At 40.7% G+C, this 21,508-nt stretch overlaps 3 protein-coding genes and 1 long non-coding RNA gene across 4 annotated transcripts in view; 2 read left to right on the plus strand and 2 right to left on the minus strand.

Moving 5' to 3' along the window:
• The first annotated feature begins 506 nt into the window (after positions 1 to 506).
• Positions 507 to 2,665, plus strand: LOC104930870 (tripartite motif-containing protein 16). Its single transcript, XM_010745760.3, has one exon. The coding sequence runs from the start codon at positions 507 to 509 to the stop codon at positions 2,166 to 2,168; it is 1,662 nt and encodes a 553-aa protein (XP_010744062.3). The 3' UTR covers positions 2,169 to 2,665.
• Positions 2,666 to 7,143: 4,478 nt separating this feature from the next.
• On the plus strand, positions 7,144 to 8,335 carry LOC113745226 (NADPH:adrenodoxin oxidoreductase, mitochondrial-like). The gene is made up of 2 exons (XM_027276738.1): positions 7,144 to 7,279; positions 7,352 to 8,335. The coding sequence occupies exons 1-2, from the start codon at positions 7,156 to 7,158 to the stop codon at positions 7,582 to 7,584; spliced, it is 357 nt and encodes a 118-aa protein (XP_027132539.1). The 5' UTR covers positions 7,144 to 7,155; the 3' UTR covers positions 7,585 to 8,335.
• A 3,808-nt stretch (positions 8,336 to 12,143) lies between these two features.
• LOC113745227 (uncharacterized) lies at positions 12,144 to 13,515 on the minus strand. The gene is made up of 3 exons (XR_003462051.1): positions 13,467 to 13,515; positions 12,592 to 12,750; positions 12,144 to 12,280 (listed from the first exon to the last, which is right to left on the minus strand). It is a non-coding gene; the product is annotated as an uncharacterized LOC113745227 (long non-coding RNA).
• Positions 13,516 to 18,365: 4,850 nt separating this feature from the next.
• Positions 18,366 to 21,508, minus strand: part of LOC113745225 (nuclear apoptosis-inducing factor 1-like) — a 4,829-nt gene continuing 1,686 nt past the window's right edge. Inside the window, exon 4 of the mRNA XM_027276737.1 lies at positions 18,366 to 18,564. Coding sequence (XP_027132538.1) covers positions 18,366 to 18,564 — 199 coding nt within the window. The remainder of the gene's footprint in view (positions 18,565 to 21,508) is intronic.

The raw sequence follows: 21,508 nt of genomic DNA on the forward strand, positions 1-21,508 counted from the left end.
ACAGGCATTCCTGGTCTCTGCGCGCAAATCGTTTCCTTCAAATCCATCCGAGTGAATCGTGCCAAAAATCACGTGAGAAGGATGACGCAACTGAGCGAGCAAATAGGAACCTGCGCATGCAAATCAGGTTGTGCAGCTTTGCAGATCTGAAGTTACAAGTGCAAATTCGAAGATGCGCTTTCACAAGTTGTGAAATATGCTTGCAGTTTGCTTTTTGCAGATGTGTGGATCTGAAGTTACACTTACAAACTCTGAGATGCGCGTTCACAAGTTGCGAGATGCGCATTCACAAGTTGCGAATTACGGGTTTTACAAGTGCAAATCATAGTCTGCTCTTCTTCAGATATATGGCACTAATCTACTTTCATACTCACGCCCCATTCTACGCATACAAGTGAGTGAACATGAAGTAGGAAACTCAGTTTTAATCTGGACCAGTTCCCATCTTTTTTTTTTCTTGCATGAGAAAACAAAACTACTTCTCGTTCACTGTCAACGGAGGTGAAATGGCGCAGCAAGGAATTCAGATGGATCGGGAAAAACTCTGCTGTGCAATCTGTCTGGACCTACTGAAGAGTCCTGTTCCCTGTGGACACAACTACTGTATGAACTGTATTAAAACTTACTGGGATGAAGAGGATAGAAAGAAAATCCACAGCTGTCCTCAGTGCAGACAGACCTTCATACCGAGGCCTGTCCTGGTGAAAAACACCATGTTAGCAGATTTAGTGGAAGATCTGAAGAAGACTGGACTCCAAGCTGCTCCAGCTGATCACTGCTATGCTGGACCTGAAGATGTGTCCTGTGATTTCTGCATTGGGAGAAAGCGTAAGGCTACAAAGACATGTCTGCAGTGTGTGGTCTCTTCGTGTGAACTCCACCTCCAGCCTCACTATGAGGTTGCTCCATTGAAGAAGCACAAGCTGGTAAAAACATCTGCAAATTTTCAGAACATTTGCTCTCGTCACAATGAAGTCATGAAGATCTTCTGTCGTACTGATCAGCAGTGTATCTGTTACGTCTGCTCCATGGATGAACATAAAGGCCACGACAAAGTCTTGGCTGACGCAGAAATAACTGAGAGGCAGAAAGAACTCGGGGCAAGTTGGCAAAAAATTCAGCAGAGAATCCAGAACAGAGAGCAAGACGTGAAGATTCTCCAGCAGGAAGTGGAAGAAATCAATCGCTCTGCTGATAAAGCAGTGAAAGACAGTGAGAAGATCTTCAATGAAATGATCTGTGTTTTCAAGAAAAGAAGCTCTGATGTGAAGCGGCAGATCAGATCTCGACAGAAAATGGAAACGGGTCGGGTCAAAGAGCTTCAGAAGAAGCTGCAACAGGAGATCATTGAGTTAAAGAGGAAAGATGCAGAACTGGAGCAACTCTCACACGCAGAAGACCACACACAGTTGCTCCATTATTACCCCTCACTGTCAAATCTCACTGAATCCACAGACTCTCCCAGCATCAAAATCCATCCTCTGCAGTACTTTGAGAGTGTGACAGCAGCTGTGTCAGAGGTCAGACGTGAGCTACAGGACTTTCTAAGTGAAGTATGGACCAAAATCTCACTGACAAAGCCTGAAGTGGGTGTCTTACTTCCACAAACAGAGCCAAAGACCAGAGATGAATTCTTACAATATTCACAAAAACTCACACTGGATCCAAACACAGCACACACAGAAGTGTCATTATCTGAAGGGAACAGAAAAGCAACAAATGTGGAGGCATTTCAGTTATATTCTTGTCACCCAGACAGATTCGCTGACACGTTTCAGGCTTTGAGTAAAGAAAGTCTGACCAGATGTTGTTACTGGGAGGTGGAGTGGAATGGTGGAGGAGTTTCTGTAGCAGTTACGTACAAGGATATCAGCAGAACAGGAGACAAAAGTCGACTTGGGAACAATGAAAAATCTTGGGCATTGGAGTGTTCCTTTAATGGAAATTATCATTCAAAGCATAACAACATCTGGGCATCCATCTCTGGCCCTCAGTCTTCCAGAGTAGGAGTGTACCTCGATCAAAGAGCCGGTACTCTGTCCTTCTACAGCGTCTCTGAGACCATGACTCTGCTCCACAGAGTCCAGACCACATTCACTCAGCCGCTCTATGCTGGACTTGGTGTTGATTATTTTGGATCTACAGCTGAGTTGTGTGAACTCAGGTAGACAAAAGTTATTGACACTGTCTAAGTCTAAGTTGGCTACGGTCACTGTGGTGACAGAACAGTAAACTCTTACCCATATGCATATGTAATCTACTGTGTTGTGTATTGTTCTGTTTGGTTTGTTGTATACCAGCTAAACAGTTGATTTTTGTTCATTGTGTTCCAGTCATGTTGTACAGTGTTCTGGGTCGCTGACATAATGTGCTTCTTCTACCTTTGCCACACAGTGGTTTATGATGAATGATAAACATGTAGATAGAAATATTGTGTTATTTACCAGGATTGAACAGACAAAAGAAGTCAACAAATACATTATTTTATCCTCAGAAATCAGTACAGTATTTTCCATATATCCATTCCAGAGTTTAGTTTTAGTCAGGATGTTCTTCTGTGGATCTATTAATGACCTTCACATTCTTGTAACAGGTGAACAATTACAGGTTTTGAGTTGGTAATTCACTCTATTCAGTGCTTTAAGTCAAATGTTAAAAAATTGTACTCGAGTAAAAAATAAAAAAAATTAAATAGAAAAATAAAATAAAATAATCAAGCTCAGCCTTGTGTGTTATAGGTTCTTATAATTCCAGATTACATCAGATGACTGAACACAAAGATCTTTCAGTAACCATTTAAAACAATGGTTAACAGATTAGGACCACAGATGAAAAAAGCCTAATTTTGGCCTTTTTTCCCAATTTCTGTCTACAGTTAAGGTCATATATATTTGGACACTGAGATAAGTTTTGTTATTTGTTATTTTCGCATTTAAAAGCTGTTGCTGTGAACTGAACAGCATGTGGTCAAAGGAGCTCTCACTGCAGATGAAACAGACCATCATGTGACAGAAAACAGTAGCAGCTGGATGAATTCTGAAGTGTATAGTGATATACTGTTTGCTCAGATTCACCCAGAGTCAGCAAAGCCTCACTTTACAGACGGACAATGATCCAAAACATTTTTAAGGAGTTTTTTAAGACAAAGAAGTGTACTATTCTGCAATGATTAAGTCAATCACCTGATCTCAACCTGACCAAGCATGCTTTAAATTAAAGCTGAAATTCTGCACTTCAATTGCATTTGGTTATTTAATTTCAAGTCCATTGTGTAGGCATGCAGAGCCAAAATGATGAAAATTCTATCACTGTCCAAATATTTTTGGACCTAACTGTCCTGCTAGTTTGTACTACTATCCTGTTTGCCTACAATTCTAGTCTGCTAATGTCGCTCTACATGCATATATAAAAACTGTGTCCTTTTCCAAACTATATGTGTAGTACTTGCTTTGTTGTATCTTAGGAAGGCTTTAACACCTCAGCCAGGGACCACTGAGCTAAAACTAAAAAAAATCAATTTGCACTGTCCTTTCACTTTATAAACTAAACAAAATATTTGTGAAGCAGATGCTGTGTTTTACCACTAGGTGTCACCAACTTCCTGCAGCATGTAGGTTCTAACACGGAAACTGCATTCCCATAAATGCCTTCATGGAAGAGCACTGTCCTCTTTCTCACTGACATCGTTTCCATCTTTCTCTGACTGCTCTCTTCACTGATTATGCTATCAGGATCAATATAAACAATACATACTTCTTCTTCTACATACACAATTCAGGACAGTCCTTATGAAAGTTCATATGAGATAAACTGAATTTCAATCCTGCTGGTTGCAGCAGAGAAGGAAGGCTCTTATTTCTGTTTGTCTTCCTCAGATTAAATAAAACTGGTCTTAAATGTTTTGCTTTCATCTAAACTATGGCAACAGACAGGTTACAGTACTAATTTCCATAGAGATCCACTTTGCATCAGCAGCACCATGCTCCGGTGCTCTGGGAGAGTTTATAGTCCTGAGAGTTGAACACTGGATGACTGAAAGCTGTCCTTCATGACAACAGAAGCCACAGAAATCCTCCTCATCAAAAATATGACTTTGATCTCCGTCCTCATCTGGACTCTCCTCTGCTGCTGCTTCACAGGTAAAGTCCAGAGAATCAAACTCCTCTCCTCTATGAACATCCGTCCCTCTGAAATGAAGCTGACAAAACCATGACGCTGCTTTATGTTTTTGTGTCTGTATCCTCAGAGTCCAGAGGCCAGGTCACAGTGACTCAGCCTGGAGCAGTGAGCTCTGCTGTGGGAGGCTCTGTCACCATCACATGTAGGACCAGTCAGGATGTTCATGTTTGGAATGAGGTGTCTGAGCATAGATGCATAGTTCCCTACTAACATTAGTATTTTTGACTACATATGGTTTACATGAAGATACTTGGTTTGTCACAGTAGCTGTAATCTTAAGGTCATCTGGACTTGAGGTAATTTAGATTAGAAAAGGTACTTCGGGGTCCCAAATGGTTTTTTTCCTGTGTCTATCTCCATTTACAAGTTGAGGAAGAGATCAGGTCCAGAGATCAAAGGGCCATTTGTTGGGGTATCCTGTCCTGGGAGAGGAGTCCCTTCCTCTTTCTCGGGCCTGTACGACACCTAGGCCTTTTGTTGGGGCATCCCAGGAGAGGGGGCTCTCTCTCTTTCTCTGGCCTTTTATGACACAAGAGTTATAAACATTGTTTATCTGAATGCTGTTCTCCCCCATGGTATATAGAGCTTGCCCTGTATAGTTCGGAGAGAGTTTTTCATCATCTGCCAGGAGCTCTCCAAGTAACGTTTTACTTGTACGGTACTGAACTTGTTGTAATAAACTTGTTATACAACTAGGGTGTCGGCGGAACTTCTCTTCAAACATCAGCATCACCACCGAAAATACACTACAGGAACAATAACCACCTTTTATCCTGGTACCAACAGAGAGATGGAGAAACTCCTAAACTGCTCATTTACTATGCGAGCACTCGAGTATCAGGGATTCCAGCTCGTTTTACAGGCAGTGGATCAAACTCTGACTTCACTCTGACCATCAGTGGAGTTCAGACTGAAGATGCAGCAGTTTACTACTGTCAGAGTCAACACTACATCAACAGTCTGTATGTGTTCACACAGTGAAAAAGCATCGTACAAAAACCTCCCTCAGTCAGACTGAACAGAAACTGAACTGACTGCTGCAGCTGGAAGCTACTGCAGAGACTGATACACTTCACTGAGGACACACACACACACACACACACACACCCACACACACACACACACACCACACCCCCACCACACCACACTCACGCACGCACGCACACACCTCAGCTTCAAAGTGAATGACAGCTGTTTCAAATATATCCAGCTAACAGAAAATATGAACATAAAGATCAGCATCAGAAACCTTCATAATCAAAGATGGACCAAAAAAACACTTCACATTATATCATATCACATTCTGAAAAAGCAAAGTTTGATTTGAGTGTGTTTGTGACAAAAATGTGTTCATCATTTTAAACCCTTTTTCTTTTATAATGATTACCACAAAAGTGGTGTCACAAACAGGGAAGAGCACCTTTTTGCACCAAGAAAGACGGTCCTTTGAAAGATCAGAGATTTACAGCAGTCACCTTTATCAGACATAGATTGAAGCAGTTTTGAATTTTAATTTAATAATTTTCTGTATGAAAGACCTCTGCTAAAAACTCCTCAGCACTGGTAAGACCAGCTATTTGAAAAAAAAAGAAAGACTGTCCTCCTTGTTTGCTTAACACATTTTTTTAGACCACCAAGTTTGTGCCACAGCTGCCCTAAATAAACAGCATTGGTAATTACAGAAATCATTTTTTATGTTTCTGTAATGGTTAATATACCAGTATGAAGAAAGTCTTTAACCAAAATGATATTTTTAATGCTAAAATATAATTATTATGAATTTGGTAAACAGTCCATTTTACCAAATGCAATGAGAATCAGGGGTGAGCTATAAAGAGTTCTTACTTTACGCTGTTGATGCCCTGCTTTTTATTTCTACATTTTTATTTTTAATAAGATAATAAGAATCATCTTTAGGTACAAATTAACAACACATGGACATAACATGGATTTTCTACAAGGGCCAATGTTAGTAATAACAGATAGCTGTGTTGTGATTCACCATTGAAGTGCTCTAAGTATATGTATTGTTACCAAAGGCAATATAGATGTAACCATAGAAGAGTATCTATATTCTTAAAACCATTAAAAACTCATTTGGGGGAAATGGACTTGTTACTGTACATTAATAATTTTATATTGGTGTTTACCTATTTTTTGGGGGGCCCCTGTCAGTCGTTAATATAGAGTGAGGCCATCACACCGTTTGAATGTTTGGACCAGTGTCTCTAATAGTCCGAGCTGACGTGAACTGACTTGATACCAGGCTACCGACGGCTAGCGTTATCTTTATCTTCCACTTGGCTAAGTTAATGTGTGGTTAGCATTTGGACTGAGCCTTGGCCGAGGCTTTGCTGTTGCTCAGTCTGACATCTGACAGGAGAAACTGTCTCAGTATACATGACCTATGACGTGACATGAACCTCTTAATGCAGAGAGGTTAACCGGTTAAGATACACTGCTGTCATTGATGCAGATGTAAACAACTGCTGATGGACCTCTCGTGTTTCTTCCTGTTTTCACAGAATGGCCAGCTCTTTCTTCAGAGATGGAGTCTCAGAATCCAAATCTGACCTGCGTCATATGCTTTGAGCGTTTCCGAGTCCCTGTGACCATCCCCTGCAGTCACACCTTCTGTCAAAAGTGCATCGCCACGTATTGGGACACCAAGAGCACCTCACTGACGCCAGGAGAGAAGGAGCAGGAGAGGCGAAACAAGGCGTCCCGTGTCTGGGCCTTTCGATTCTTCCGGAGCCCCGTTGAAACCTGGCCAACCCTGACAACAACAGAGCAGCAGGCATCTGGAATGGCGGTCAACAAGCTGAAAGTAACCAAGTTTTTGGATTTTAAAACTCAAGTCACTTCATGTAACCATGTGTAGCTGCTTAGTACATTAGCCTGGTTAAAGCTTGTTATCAATGTGTGACCAGGGTTCAGGTGAGGGAGCCCAGGCAGTGCTCACCGGAGAAGTAGAGGATGTGGCCTGTGGCCTGTGGCCTGGTCATTAGCTACAAGAGCCTCCCCATCGATCCATCAGTGCCGTTTGACTCCCGCAAAGCCATAGTCCCTAACAATATGGGCCGTATTCAACAAGCTGCAGGTACACCATAAATACCATGAAGACCATTTATAAAGCTAAAAAACCAAAAAAGTAACAAATCTTTCTTTCCAGGTCTGTATTGTAGTGGCTGGCTGAAAACCGGCCCCAATGGAGTGATAGCCACCACTATGAACAATAGTTTTGACACTGCGCGATCCTTGGTGGAGGACATGGACTCAGGAATGTTGGATGTATCTGCTGCCAAGCCGGGTTCACCGGGCTTCACCAGTGGCCTGCTGGAAAAGAGAGGTACTCTACTGTCCCCTTGGTTGTTTGATTGCCTTCTGTTGAGCCCTGTTATCTGACCTGGGAGCAAACTACTTGCAATAAGCAAGCAAATAACCCCCATTTTCTCTCCTGCAGCTGTTTAGGTGGGCCATTATTGGGCTGATATCATGTAGTCTGATCCCAGAATTTGTCTGTTTAGTCATAATTGAGTTATGAGTTGCTTAGATTTTAGTACCAATATCAATTCACAGAAAAAGAAGCAAAAGATGAATAGAACAATGAGACCATTTTCAGTCAGCCTAATCCATGGATGAATTACTGAACAGGTGTACCAGGCACTGACCCAGGTGGCGTTCCTGGCATGTATTCATCAGAGACAAAGAAATCAAATATCCACAATAAACTTTCCATTTGAGTGATTCATGTATTTCAAAGATGAAAAGGATAACTTACAATAAGAACTGTGTGCTCACCACCCACTAACCTATGCTGATCTTTCCTAATCAAATTTATACACTTTTTGCTCATCTGTAGTCAGTATAAAGAAAAACAATACCCCCTAGTGGTTAAATCAGACAGTACATACACATAGCTCCAACAGGTCCCTTGGGCCAGAGCCTCTGTTGGTGATGACTTAACTTTCCTTATTGGAACGTCAATCGCATGACTACAAAGAGATGCAAAAGACAGGTTAAACAGACATTGTCTCATGATCTCATCACAATCAAAGCCCAAAAAAAGCCACACACACTTGTTTGGTTTGTGACAATTTCTGTTTATGTGTAGGAGTCGTACCAGTGATTTTCTCAGACTGGGGCTGTGTCCGAAATCACTCACTCATTCCCTACTCCCTATTCCCTACATAGGGAAATAAATGTAGTGGACTATATAGTGAGCTTAACAGAAAAAATGTTCAGACACTTTCGGACACTTCTCTTGGCGCCGGTAATTACGTCATTGCTGTCGCACAATTAAAACGTACCACATTAATGTCGTCTCACATAATTCTTGTCCATTTACTACTGCATTTTTATTAAATTAGAATCTTTTGATTACTGTCCTGTATGTTTTATTTTCATGTTTTGTTTTTTTATTTAAGCATCATCCTCATCCTCTCATCCATCTGCCAAAAAAAACATACACCGTTATTTTAGAAAACTCATGTAGCGCTATAGAAATGCCATCTACTGTCAGTCTGGCTGTTTGTTTTATCAATAATTCAATTATTTACTTTTTATTTACTTTTTTATTTCAATTTATTTCCTTTCCGCGCCCAGAGAACTTCTGGCAATGCATGATGGGATATCTTGCTTCGGTTAGTGACCATCGGATGTTCACTACATTTCGCGGTGAATTGTGGGATACATGCAGTGCACTATATAGTGGACACTAAACATTCGGACACCACTACAAAATGGCGTGGTCACTATATAGTGCACTACATAGTGTTTAGGGAGTGATTTCGGACACAGCCTGGGAGAAGATTGACAGTGTGGAGATAAGTAGAGGTGAAGCTACTGGAAAACCCAGAGAAATGCTACTGTCTGTGGAGGAAATGCTGCAAGTGACTCGACAGTGACTGAAGACAAAATATAGCTTACATTAGACTGTGTTGCTGTATAGAACAGTTCTTACCACACTGATGTGGATGTCAGTGACCACAGAAAAGTTACATTATGATCCACTCACATGGACCAATTCATAATTGTAGCAGCAGGGCTTCCTCAATTTATTGTAATGCAAATTACTGTCAAACTGTTCTAAATGTGTAACTATTGAATCATACAAATAAAATGTAACTTGAGTCTCATTCCTGTCTTCAAGTAGCATGTACCATTACTCATTTTAAAATATTTGGCAGCTTACAACCTATGTGGTAAGCTTTGGTCTAGAGTGTAATACTTTGTGGGAGCATTTTTAAACACAGGTCAATGATACATCACTGGCTATTTGAAGTTTTGCCATTTACAGCAGGAATTGTATGCCGCAACAAGTGTAGGATACGCAGGTCAGATCACTTGTAGGCAGCTCATTAAGACTAGAAATCCTGACAATCCTCAAGCAAATTTTCATGAGTACTTTAACTACACGTGTTCAGTGTTAGTCTTGAATGTAATTTAGGGAAATTTACCATTCATTGCTAATCTGCACAAATAAGTGCCACATTTGTTATTTAACCCATCTATGAAGCTAATATCTGAAGAAAAAAAAAAAGGCAGAACAAAGACATCAGTTAAGAGTTTTATTTAAAAGCAGAGACAACATGCAGAAACATGAGATGAGCTCCTGCATGGTTCCTCAAGCCTGCTACTGTAAGGGAGTTTGATTTTGAGACCCTGATGTGGACCCAAGGAGTTTGGGGTTCCAGCTTTCCCTCTGCCTGCTTGAGCCACAGCACCATGCCCAGGTGACTTCTGTGAATTTACAAACAGCTCCCCTAAATTGTTCTGTGTTGTCGTTAGAAAACATACTGTCGGTGACCGTGTCAGTCCGCTCCGCCTGTAGTGGTCGCGTTGTCGCCCAGCGCTGATACCTTAGCATCAACTTGATTGGTTTCCAGTTGTACTGAAAGACAGTTAAATCAGTAAAATAAGTTTAATATATTGTATCCATGATACCAATGTATACTATAGTGGTTTGCATAATTTTAATTCAACAGGAGCTGTAAATCTGACTGTCATTGTAGTTTTATGCAAACATTGTTGGAAACCCAACATCAGGCAATTCAGTGCCAAAAAACACATCTAACTTAAACCACATTGGAAGGTTAGTAATAACACTCTACACAAACATGCATTCTACCAAGTTATGCATGCTCACCTTCTTTAGCATTCGCCTTCGGTGTGGACACCATTGACTGGAGAAGTGCTATGGCCTTCTTTATAGAGAGTTCATTAGGAGACAGATCTGGAGTACAAGAGGAAATTTAGGTTAAGAGTCAAAAGGTAGCTCAGAAAAGATCTGGTCACAAGTATTCTTACCATTCGTCTTCTGCATCTCATGATGGCATTTTTTTTGTGTCCCAACTGCCAAACAAGATCCTAAGGACAGAGCACTTGGCTTGTTAATCAAATGTTTGTGCCATTTGATAACACAATATATATATCACAGACCTGTCACAACTAAAAGTACATATCAGGAATCAAAATTGTTAATATTGTTGTACCAAAGCATACACTTGTAGCCAAACAATCTTGGCTGAAAATATCTAACATTATGCTTACATTTTCAATAATTCACCACCAATTTCTTAAACACAAGCTTGAAACAGTAAATGGAACTTTTTTAAAAAACCTTTAGCAAGCCATACAGCCAGGAAAGACATAAGCAAGGCCCACACAGCTCCCATTGTTTCAGTCACCAACATAAGCAAGGCCCACACAGCTCCCATTGTTTCAGTCACCAAGGTAGAGTGCTGCCTGTTCCACAGGCCAGCTTTTAAAAAGCCCTCATGCAGGCGAAACAGATGTTGCTGATCAGTTCTAATTAGCTCTATCAGTGCCAGCTGAGATTCAGTGCAATTTCACACCAGGTCTAAACACAAGAAAGCTCCAGAAATTTCCACTCCTTTTTGCAAGTCACTGAAACAAACAGCCTGGATCTGCTCAGGTTTGAAGGAGGACAAAGGTAAACTGTGATTTATATGACCCAACTATACAGTTTATGGAGCAATCTTCCATTTTAGTTAGTTTAGTTAGTAGTTGCAGAGCCTCACACAGGAAGAACAGTGACCTCTGGTGGTTTAAAAAACATATTGCAGTCATTCCAGACCAAAGCACTACAGTCCAACACTTGACAGATTTCACAGTTTCAATCTCATGTGTGCAATAAAAGTCAAAGAAGCCTAGGTAGTATTTATTTAATCTGTAATACTCTTGCTCAGAAGTGCTGCAATAACTTATATAACTAAGACAACATATCATTATGCAATGCTGCAAATTTGTTATCCGAAAAGCCTACATATGAAATGTTTTTGTTGACGCTAAGTGTGAATCTACCTGTGCTTACTGTCACATACCTCTTTGCACATCAGTGACAAAAAACCCTTAATAAAAATACATTTCACCTTCTGAAAGGGGTAATTGTGAATAAGGAACTTAGAGTAAGGCATGAGTTGGATATGAGGATGTTCTATCATTTCTAATGCAGACTGTATCAGACAATCAATTTGTGATTTAGTTGTCCTTACGACTTCCACAAGCTCCTGGCTTTTTAGATTTAGCAAGAATCAGTGGTGTTAGAGCTGCTGAGATGACGACAGGCAGAGCCACCACACTCTGAGCTGTATAGCAGCTGTTCAGAAACCTGTGGGTTTGTGTCTCACATTCGATGAATTTCATCCAGAGCCACAACGGCTTCATACAGCTTTTTTATGTAGCAGTTATCACCACCAAGATTTTCCTTTAGCCCCAGATCTTTCCTTTTAATTTGATTCATTTCTTCTTTACTCAATCTTTCCTCTAAATTGCACTGAAACAAAGATTTGAAAGACCCTGCTGTCTGTTTTCAACTATCAAACAGGATACATAACCCCAGCAGAGGTAAACAGAATGCAGTCTCAGGTTGTGTTATTAAAATCGACAGGCAATTACTACGCAAACCTTTTCAAAAAGCACTGAGTGTTAGCGTGACTCACTGAGTGTGTTGTGAAAGGTGTTGGTGACAGATTCATCGCACTGGCACTGGAAGAATGCCAGGCCTGCAGGTGTTATATTGTCCTGGTGCTTTCTGTAGAAATCCAACGTCTTGAATGTACGATCCACCAGAGAATGGCTAGGGAGGAGAGGCAACACAAGCTTAGTGTCTGTGTTCATGTATCAAACTAATGTTATGCTTATGAATACAGTTCACTGACACACACAAAAAAAGCAAACAAACATATTTCCAATAATGTCAGACTATGTCTATACATTTCTATGTAACTATCCGTGGCACAAGGACAGCCGAGCAGGGTGTATTAAAAGGTAAATACATGACTAGAAAAGTATCGAGTGCTCATGTATACGTAGATCTGGTTCTGTTTCATACTACGAATACAAATAAGAGCGTCAGCTATCTGTCTCTATGTCGGGTGTGATGGTCACCATGGCGACGGCCTGGCATCCTCCTGTAAGTTGATGTGCCGCTCCTGCTTGAAGAGGACATAAACGTAGCGGTGGAAGCCCGTTCCTCTGGCAGGGAAGGGGGGCAGGTAGTGACACAGCTCCTCCCCAGCATGCACTGCTCCTCCTGGTATGTTCCCTCTACAGAAACAAAGGCCATTGTTGGTCAAACCTTTAACAGTGTTTATTCATTTTTGTTTACCTCACTGAATAAATCTTAACGTGTGTATATGAATATGTCGTTGATTAAAAGTTTAATTTCTGAGCACAAAATGTCTCCAACTTCACTGAAAAGTCACTGTACACATACAACATTCTGCAGAGTGAACCGCCAACATCCATGTGAGGTAACAATAATCAATGTTATCGAAGGGGGACTTTAATTTGAACTGAATTGCCTGGTCAGTTATGAATAAATCCATGGCAACTGAAATTGAGATTTGTCATTTGAGTAAGTATTTGTTTAAATAATTTAAAATGTGCTTTGATGATGTTGTGATGTAGCATGGGATCATGGCAGGAAGGCTAATGAAAATGCACCACAGACGAGGTAATGTGTTTAAGTCTAGGTTTGAAATTATTTAAGTACACACCTCAACAAAATATAAAGCATGGGCTTAGCATTTTTATGCAGAAATGTTACATTATATCTGTTATTCGACTTTGAAGGTCACATGTGTGTGAGGGCGTGTATAGATGTGACATCACAGATTTACCGTCTGTTACTTTGTGTATTGAGTGTTTAGATGCTTTTACAGTATTTATACAGCACCTAAATGTACTTAAAAACTTAAAAATCTCACTTTCTGCAATGTGGGACCTTTAAACCTTCCTTTGACTTGTCTTGAAATACTCACACTAGCCAGTGGATGTATTCTGCCTCATTATCCTCAAGATGCTCATCTGAAAAAAAAGATGATAAATGAAATTAATTAGATGTTAAAAAGCTGAGAATCCATCAATGGCCCTTTGATTCACCCCTGAAAGGTAATACAGAGTGTGGTTGATCTGGTGCCTAGTGTTAAGGCTTGATGCTGACCTGGGGCCTCATGTACAAAGCATGCGTACGGACCAAGGTACTTTTTATTATTCTGTTTTCTGGGCATAATGGACACAAGCTGAAACCAGAAACGAGTCGTTTCTTCGTTTTTTCGTTTTTGACAAAAAACGAAAAAACGAAAATTCGGCTCAATTTCTCGTTTTCTGTTCCAATCATAGACATATATACATAGACGCCGCATTGAGCGCTGAATCGTACGTAAACGGCGCCGCCATATTGGTTCGGGCAGATCTGCCCGTAAACTAATACAATGAAATGGACTGAACTTCATAAAGCGCCTTTCTACAAAGTTCTTCAAGTTAATGTCTCTTATACACCCATTCACACACACACTAATATATCTGGGAAACAAACAGGCACCAAAAACAACGTATGTAACTTTTAAAGTGATGATTATAAATGTTTACTCCTTATGTAAGCACAAACCAACGTATGTATTTTTCTAATGCTGAGTGTTTACGCTACTAATGTGTTGTAACACTGTTACTGGATGATAAATATTGAAATATTTATTTAACATTTAATCTGTGTCTATAATAACCAGATCCTGAAATGTAGATGTCAATGAGGTGTGTCTGAATAAAGAGCACTAACGTGTACATACCCACACACACACACACCGCACACACACCCACACACCACACACACACAACACGTATATATATATATAATATATAATATATGTGTGGTGTGTGTGTGTGTGTGTGCTCTTTATTCAGAAAACCCTCAGGTCACATCTACATTTCAGGATCTGGTTATTATAGACACAGATTAAATGTTAAATAAATATTTCAATATTTATCTCACAGTAACAGTGTTCACACATTAGTAGCTGTAAACACTCAGCATTAGAAAAATACATACGTGGTTTGGTGCTTACATAAGGAGTAAACATTTTAAAGTTACATACATGTTTTTGGTGCCTGTTTGTTTCCCCAGATAATTAGTGTGTGCGTGAATGGGTGTATAAGAGACATAACTTGAAGAACTTTGTAGAAAGGCGCTTTATGAGTTCAGTCCATTCGTATTAGTTTACGGGCAGATCTGCCCGAACCAATATGGCGGCGCCGTTTACGTATCGCGACCAACGACCAACCCGCTCAATGCGGCGTCTATGTATATATGTCTATGGTTCCAATCACCAAAAACAACATTTCCACTTCCACTTTCCGTTTTAGTGGTGGGCGGGGCTCGTACGCTTCTTTGCCGGCACTCTTCAAAATAAAAGTTCTTCCGTTTGACAAAAAATATTACTTTATTAAAGGGAGACCAAACGTCCTCTTTTGGCCGGACATTTTTACGTCCGTCTGGGGCTCCTGAGGATTTTTTCTTATAAGTCGTGAGAAATGTCCGGTTTTCAATTGACTGGCGCTTTGCACAGGCTGTCCTGTGTGGACCGGCGACGCGCACACTGGCTCAATTCGTGGCAACGGCCACTACTAGATGGCATATCTGAGGCATTATTAATCTCTCAACTGCTGCCGCTGTGTGTGTGCGGGCGCGCGTGCGTGCGCCACGGCAGTTGCTGCTGTTATGGTTATTTGTTTTATTTTATAAAACAGTCATTGTTGTATTACATCGATGGAAGTAACATTTCTTTTACGTGAGTTCCGCATTAATTTGCGAGGTGTGCGCAGCTGCCACTGGACCTGCCGCCGCAGCTGCCGGTACCTGAGGCTTTTAAATGTCCCAAGGCCTACTCCGACTGACAAGTAGGTGGCAGTCGCCCCCTTTCGGTGTCTGAGTTGACGCCCCCAATTGGTTGTCAGGTATGGAAGCTAATTTTAAATATCCGATCTTAAAATCAACCTAAAGTTCCAGCAAAAAGGTAATGTTATAACAGTTAAAGCATTCGGTTTCATACCACTTAGTCATAAAGTGTCATATCCTATGACAGGTGTTGTTTTTCTCAACACTTTGATGGTCATTTTTAGTTTTTTATAGATGAATTAAGTGAAAACAAATGACCCTGCAAGCAACACAAATAATTGCACTTTGAATGAACTTTTTATTTCGGGGTAAGCATCCATTCTCAAAGTGTCAGCAAAACACAAATCTAGCAACCATTTAAATATATTCTTTAAATTAACAATGTGTTTCACACTTATTTAGTTGCCTACCTCACACACATACACACGCACGCGGCAGGTCAGTGGCAGCTGCGCCACACAGTGGTTAAGAGATTATTTAAGAACCTCCCAAATTAATGCGGAACTCACGTAAAAGAAATGTTACTTCCATCGAGTGTAATACAACAATGATGTTTTATAAATGGAAGTGGAAATGTTGTTTTTGGTGATTGGAACAGAAAACGAGAAATTGAGCCGAATTTTCGTTTTTTCGTTTTTTGTCAAAAACGAAAAAACGAAGAAACGACTCGTTTCTGGTTTCAGCTTGTGTCCATTATGCCCAGAAAACAGAATAATAAAAAGTACTCAGGCAATTCAGTCCAAAAACCATCTAACTTAAACCACATTGGAAGGTTTAGTAATAACACTCTACACAAAAATGCATTGCTACCAAGTTAGGCATGCTCACCTTCTTTAGCATTCGCCTTCAGGTGTGGACACCATTGACTGGAGAGTTTGCTATGCCTTCCTTATAAGAGTTCATTAGGAGACAGATCTGGAGTACAAGAGGAAATTTAGGTTAAAGTCAAAAGGAGCTCGAAAAGATCTGGTCACAGTAATTCTTTACCATTCGTCTTCCTGCATCCATGATGGCATTTTTTTGTGTCCCAACTGCCAAACAGATCCTAAGGACAGAGCAACTTGGCCTTGTTAATCAAATGTTTTGTGCCCATGTTGAATAACACATATATATATCACAGACCTTCACAACTAAAAGTACATATCAGGAACAAAATTGTGTATATTGTTGTACCAAGCATACAACATTGTAGCCAAACAATCGTTGGCTGAAAATATCTAACAGTATGCTTACATTTTCAATAATTCCCACCACCAATTTCGTTAAACACAAGCATTGAAACAGTAAATGGAAACTTTTTTAAAAACCTTTAGCAAGCCATACGCCAGGAAAGACAAAGCAAGGCCCCACACAGCTCCCATTGTTTCAGCACCAGGTAGAGTGCTGCCTGTTCCACAGGCCAGCTTTTTAAAAAGCCCTCATGCAGGCGAAACAGATGTTGCTGATCAGTTCTAATTAGCTCTATCAGTGCCACTGAGATCAGTGCAATTTCACACCAGGTCTAAACACAAGAAAGCTCCAGAAATTTCCACTCCTTTTTGCAAGTCACTGAAACAAACAGCGGGGATCTGCTCAGGTTTGAAGGGGACAAGGTAACTGTGATTTATATGACCCAACTTACAGTTTATGGAGCAATCTTTCCATTTAGTTAGTTTATTAGAGGTTGCAGAGCCTCACACAGGAAAGGACCAGTGACTCTCTGGTGGTTTAAAAAAACATATTGCCAGTCATTCCAGACCAAAGCACTAGAAGTCCAACACTTGACAGATTTCACGTTTCAATCTCATGTTGCAATAAAAGTCAAAGAAGCCTAGGTAGTATTTATTTAATCTGTAATACTCTTGCTCGAAGTGGCTGCAATAACTTATATAACTAAGACAACATATCATTATGCAATGCTGGCAAATTTGTTATCCGAAAAGCCTACATATGAAATGTTTTGTTGACGCAAGTGTGAATCTACCTGTGGCGTACGTCAACATAACCTCTTTGCACACAGTGACAAAAAACCCTTAAAAAAATACATTTCACCTTCTGAAAGGGGTAATGGTGATAAGGAACTTAGAGTAAGGCATGAGGTTGGAATGAGGATGTTCTAATCATTCTAATGCAGACTGTATCAGACAATCATTGTGATTTAGTTGTCCTTACGACTTCCACAAGCTCCTGGCTTTTTAGATTTAGCAAGAATCAGTGGTGTTAGAGCTGCGGAGATGACACAGGCGAAGCCCACCACACTCTGACTGTATAGCAGCTGTTCAGAAACCGTGGGTTGTGTGTCCATTCGATGAATTTAATCCAGAGCCACACGGCTTCATACAGCTTTTTTATGTAGCAGTATCACCACAAGATTTTCCTTAGCCCAGATCTTTCCTTTAAATTTGATTCATTTCTTCTTACTCAATCTTCCTCTAATGCACTGAAACAAGATTTGAAAGACCCTGCGGTCTGTTTTTCAACTCAAACAGGATACATAACCCAGCAGAGGTAAAACAGAATGCAGCTCAGGTTGTGTTATGAAAATCGAAGCAATTACTACTGCAAACCTTTTCAAAAAGCACTGAGTGTTGCGTGACTCACTGAGTGTGTTGTGAAAGGTGTTGGTGACAGATTCAGCCACTGGCACTGGAAAGAATGCCAGGCCTGCAGGGGTTAATTGTCCTGGTGCTTCTGTAGAATCCAACGTCTTGAATGTACGATCCACCAGAGAATGGCTAGGAGGAGAGGCAACACAAGCTTAGTGTCTGTGTTCATGTATCAAACAAATGTTATGCTATGAATAAAGTTCACTGAACACACACAAAAAAGCAAACAAAACATATTTCCAATAAGGCAGACGTATTCGAGTACATTTCTATGTAACTATCCGTGGCACAAGGACAGCCGGCAGGGTGTATAAAAGGTAAATACATGACTAGAAAAGTATCGAGTGCTCATGTATACGTAGATCTGGTTCTGTTTCATACTACGAATACAAATAAGAGCGTCAGCTATCTGTCTCTATGTCGGGTGTGATGGTCACCATGGCGACGGCCTGGCATCCTCCTGTAAGTTGATGTGCCGCTCCTGCGTTGAAGAGGACATAAACGTAGCGGTGGAAGCCCGTTCTCTTGGGCAGGGAAGGGGGGCAGGTAGTGACACAGCTCCTCCCCAGCATGCACTGCCTCCTCCTGGTATGTTTCCCTCTACAGAAACAAAGGCAATTGTTGGTCAAACCTTTAACAGTGTTTATTCATTTTTGTTTACCATCACTGAATAAATCTTAAACGTGTGTATATGAATATGTCGTTGATTAAAAGTTTAATTTCGGAGGCACAAAGTACTCCAACTTCACTGAAAAAGTCCACTGTACACATACAACATTCTGCAGAGTGAACCGCCAACACCATGTGGAGGTAACAATAATCAATGTTATCGAAGGGGGACTTAATTTGAAACTGAATTGCTGGTCGATTATGAATAAATCCATGGCAACTGAATTGAGATTGTCATTTGAGTAAGTATTTGTTTAAATATTAAAATGTGCTGTTGATGATGTTGTGATGTAGCATGGAATATGGCAGGAAGGCTAATGAAAATGCACCACAGACAGGTAATGTGGTAAGTCTAGGTTTGAAATTATTTAAGTACACACCTCAACAACAAATATAAAGCATGGGCTTAGCATTTTATGGCAGAAATGTTACATTAATCTGTTTTATCGACTTTGAAGGTCCACATGTGTGTGAGGCGTGTATAGATGTGACATCACAGATTTACCGTCTGTTACTTTGTGTATTGAGTGTTTAGATGCTTTACAGTATTTTACAGCACCTAAATGTACTTAAAAACTTAAAAAATCTCACTTTCTGATGTGGGACCTTTAAACCTTCCTTTGACTTGTCCTTGAAATACTACACTAGCCAGTGGATGTATTCTGCTCATTATCCTCAAGATGCTCATCTGAAAAAAAAAGATGATAAATGAAATTAATTAGATGTTAAAAAGCTGAGAATCCATCAAGGGCCCTTTGAGTCACCCCTGAAAGTAATACAGAGTGTGGTTGAATCTGGTGCCTAGTGTTAAGAGGCTTGATGCTGACCTGGGCCTCATGTACAAAGCATGCGTACGGACCAAGGTACTTTTTATTATTGGTTTTTCTTTTTCTGGGCATAATGGACACAAGCTGAAAGAACCAGAAACAGAGTCGTTCTGTGTTTCTTCTTTTGCTTTTGTCCGCTGTTTTTATTCGTTTCTTTTGTTCCGACAAAAAACGAAAAACGAAAATTCGGCTCAATTCTCGTTTTCATGTTAAACACAACAACACAAAAACACATTTCCACTTCCACTTTCCGTTTTAGTGGTGGGCGGGGCTCGTACGCTTCTTTGCCCGGCACTCTTCAAAATAAAAGTTCTTCCGTTTGACAAAAATATTACTTTATTAAAGGGAGACCAAACGTCCTCCTTTTGGCCGGACATTTTTAACGTCCTGTCTGGGGCTCCTGAGGATTTTTTTTCTTTATAAGTTCGTGAAAAGTCCGGTTTTCAATTGACTGGGCTTTGCACAGGCTGTCCTGTGTGTGGACCGGCGACGCGCACACTGGCTCAATTCGTGGCAACGGCCCACTAGATGGCCTATCTGAGGCATGATAATCTCTCAACTGCTGCCGCTGTGTGTGTGCGGGCGCGCGGGCGTGCGCCACGGCAGTTGCTGCTGTTATGGTTATTTGTTTATTTTATAAAACAGTCATTGTGTATTACACTCGATGGAAGTAACATTCTTTTACGTGAGTTCCGCATTAATTTGCGAGGTTGGGGCGCAGCTGCCACTGACCTGCCGCCGCAGCTGCCGGTACCTGAGGCTTTTAAATGTCCCAAGGCCTACTCCGACTGACAAGTAGGTGGGCAGTCGCCCCTTTCGGTGTCTGAGTTGACGCCCCAATTGGTTGTCAGGTATGGAAGCTAATTTAAATATCCGATCTTAAAATCAACCTAAAATGTTCCAGCATAAAAGGTAATGTTATAACAGTTAAAGCATTCGGTTCATACCACTTATGTCATAAAGTGTCATATCCTATGACAGGTGTTGTTTCTCAACACTTTTGATGGTCATTTTTAGTTTTTATAGATGAATTAAGTGAAAACAAATGACCCTGCAAGCAACACAAATAATTGCACTTTTGAATGAACTTTTTATTTCGGGGTAAGCATTCCATTCTCCAAAGTGTCAGCAAAAACACAAATCTAGCAACCATTTAAATATTTATTCTTTAAATTAACAATGTGTTTCACACTTTATTTAGTTGCCTACCTCACACACATACACACGCACAGCGGCAGGTCAGTGGCAGCTGCGCCACACAGTGGTTAAGAGATTATTTAAGAACCTCCCAAATTAATGCGGAACTCACGTAAAAGAAATGTTACTTCCATCGAGTGTAATACAACAATGACTGTTTTATAAAATAAAAACAAATGCCCATAACAGCAGCAACTGCCGTGGAGCGCACACACACACACGCTGTCGAGTTAGGTTCTTTATCTATTTAATAAAGATGCTGAGACGGATTTCACGTTGAGTCTTTACTTCCACATTTCACATGAACTTTGACCCGTGGCTCTCTAACAAAAACATAACCTGAGGTTCCCCTGTAAGACCGCCCCCTGGTGTCCTGGCCTAATGCTACACATACACTGCACATACCCAGATTACACCACACACGCACGCACGCGCGCACACACACAGCGGCAGCAGTTGAGAGATTAATCAATGCCTCGGATAGTGGCATCTGCCTCTACAGGTTAGCGGCATGTGCCTCAGATAGTGGCATCTAGTAGTGGCATTTCCCGGAAATGCCACTACTAGATGCCTTTAGATGCCACGAATTGAGCCAGTGTGCGTGTCGCAGGTCCACACACAGGACAGCCTGTGCAAAGTGCCAGTCAATTGAAAACCGGACATTTTCACGAATTTATAAAGAAAAAAAATCCTCAGGAGCCCCAGACAGGACGTAAAAAAGTCCGGCCAAAAGAGGACGTTTAGTCACCCTTTCATAAAGAAATAACTTTGTCAAACGGAAGAACTTTTTATTTGAAGAGTACCGGCAAAGAAGCGTACGAGCCCCGCCCACCACTAAAACGGAATATGGA

Source organism: Larimichthys crocea, unplaced genomic scaffold, assembly GCF_000972845.2.
Source record: "Larimichthys crocea isolate SSNF unplaced genomic scaffold, L_crocea_2.0 scaffold537, whole genome shotgun sequence".
NCBI lineage: Eukaryota > Metazoa > Chordata > Actinopteri > Sciaenidae > Larimichthys > Larimichthys crocea.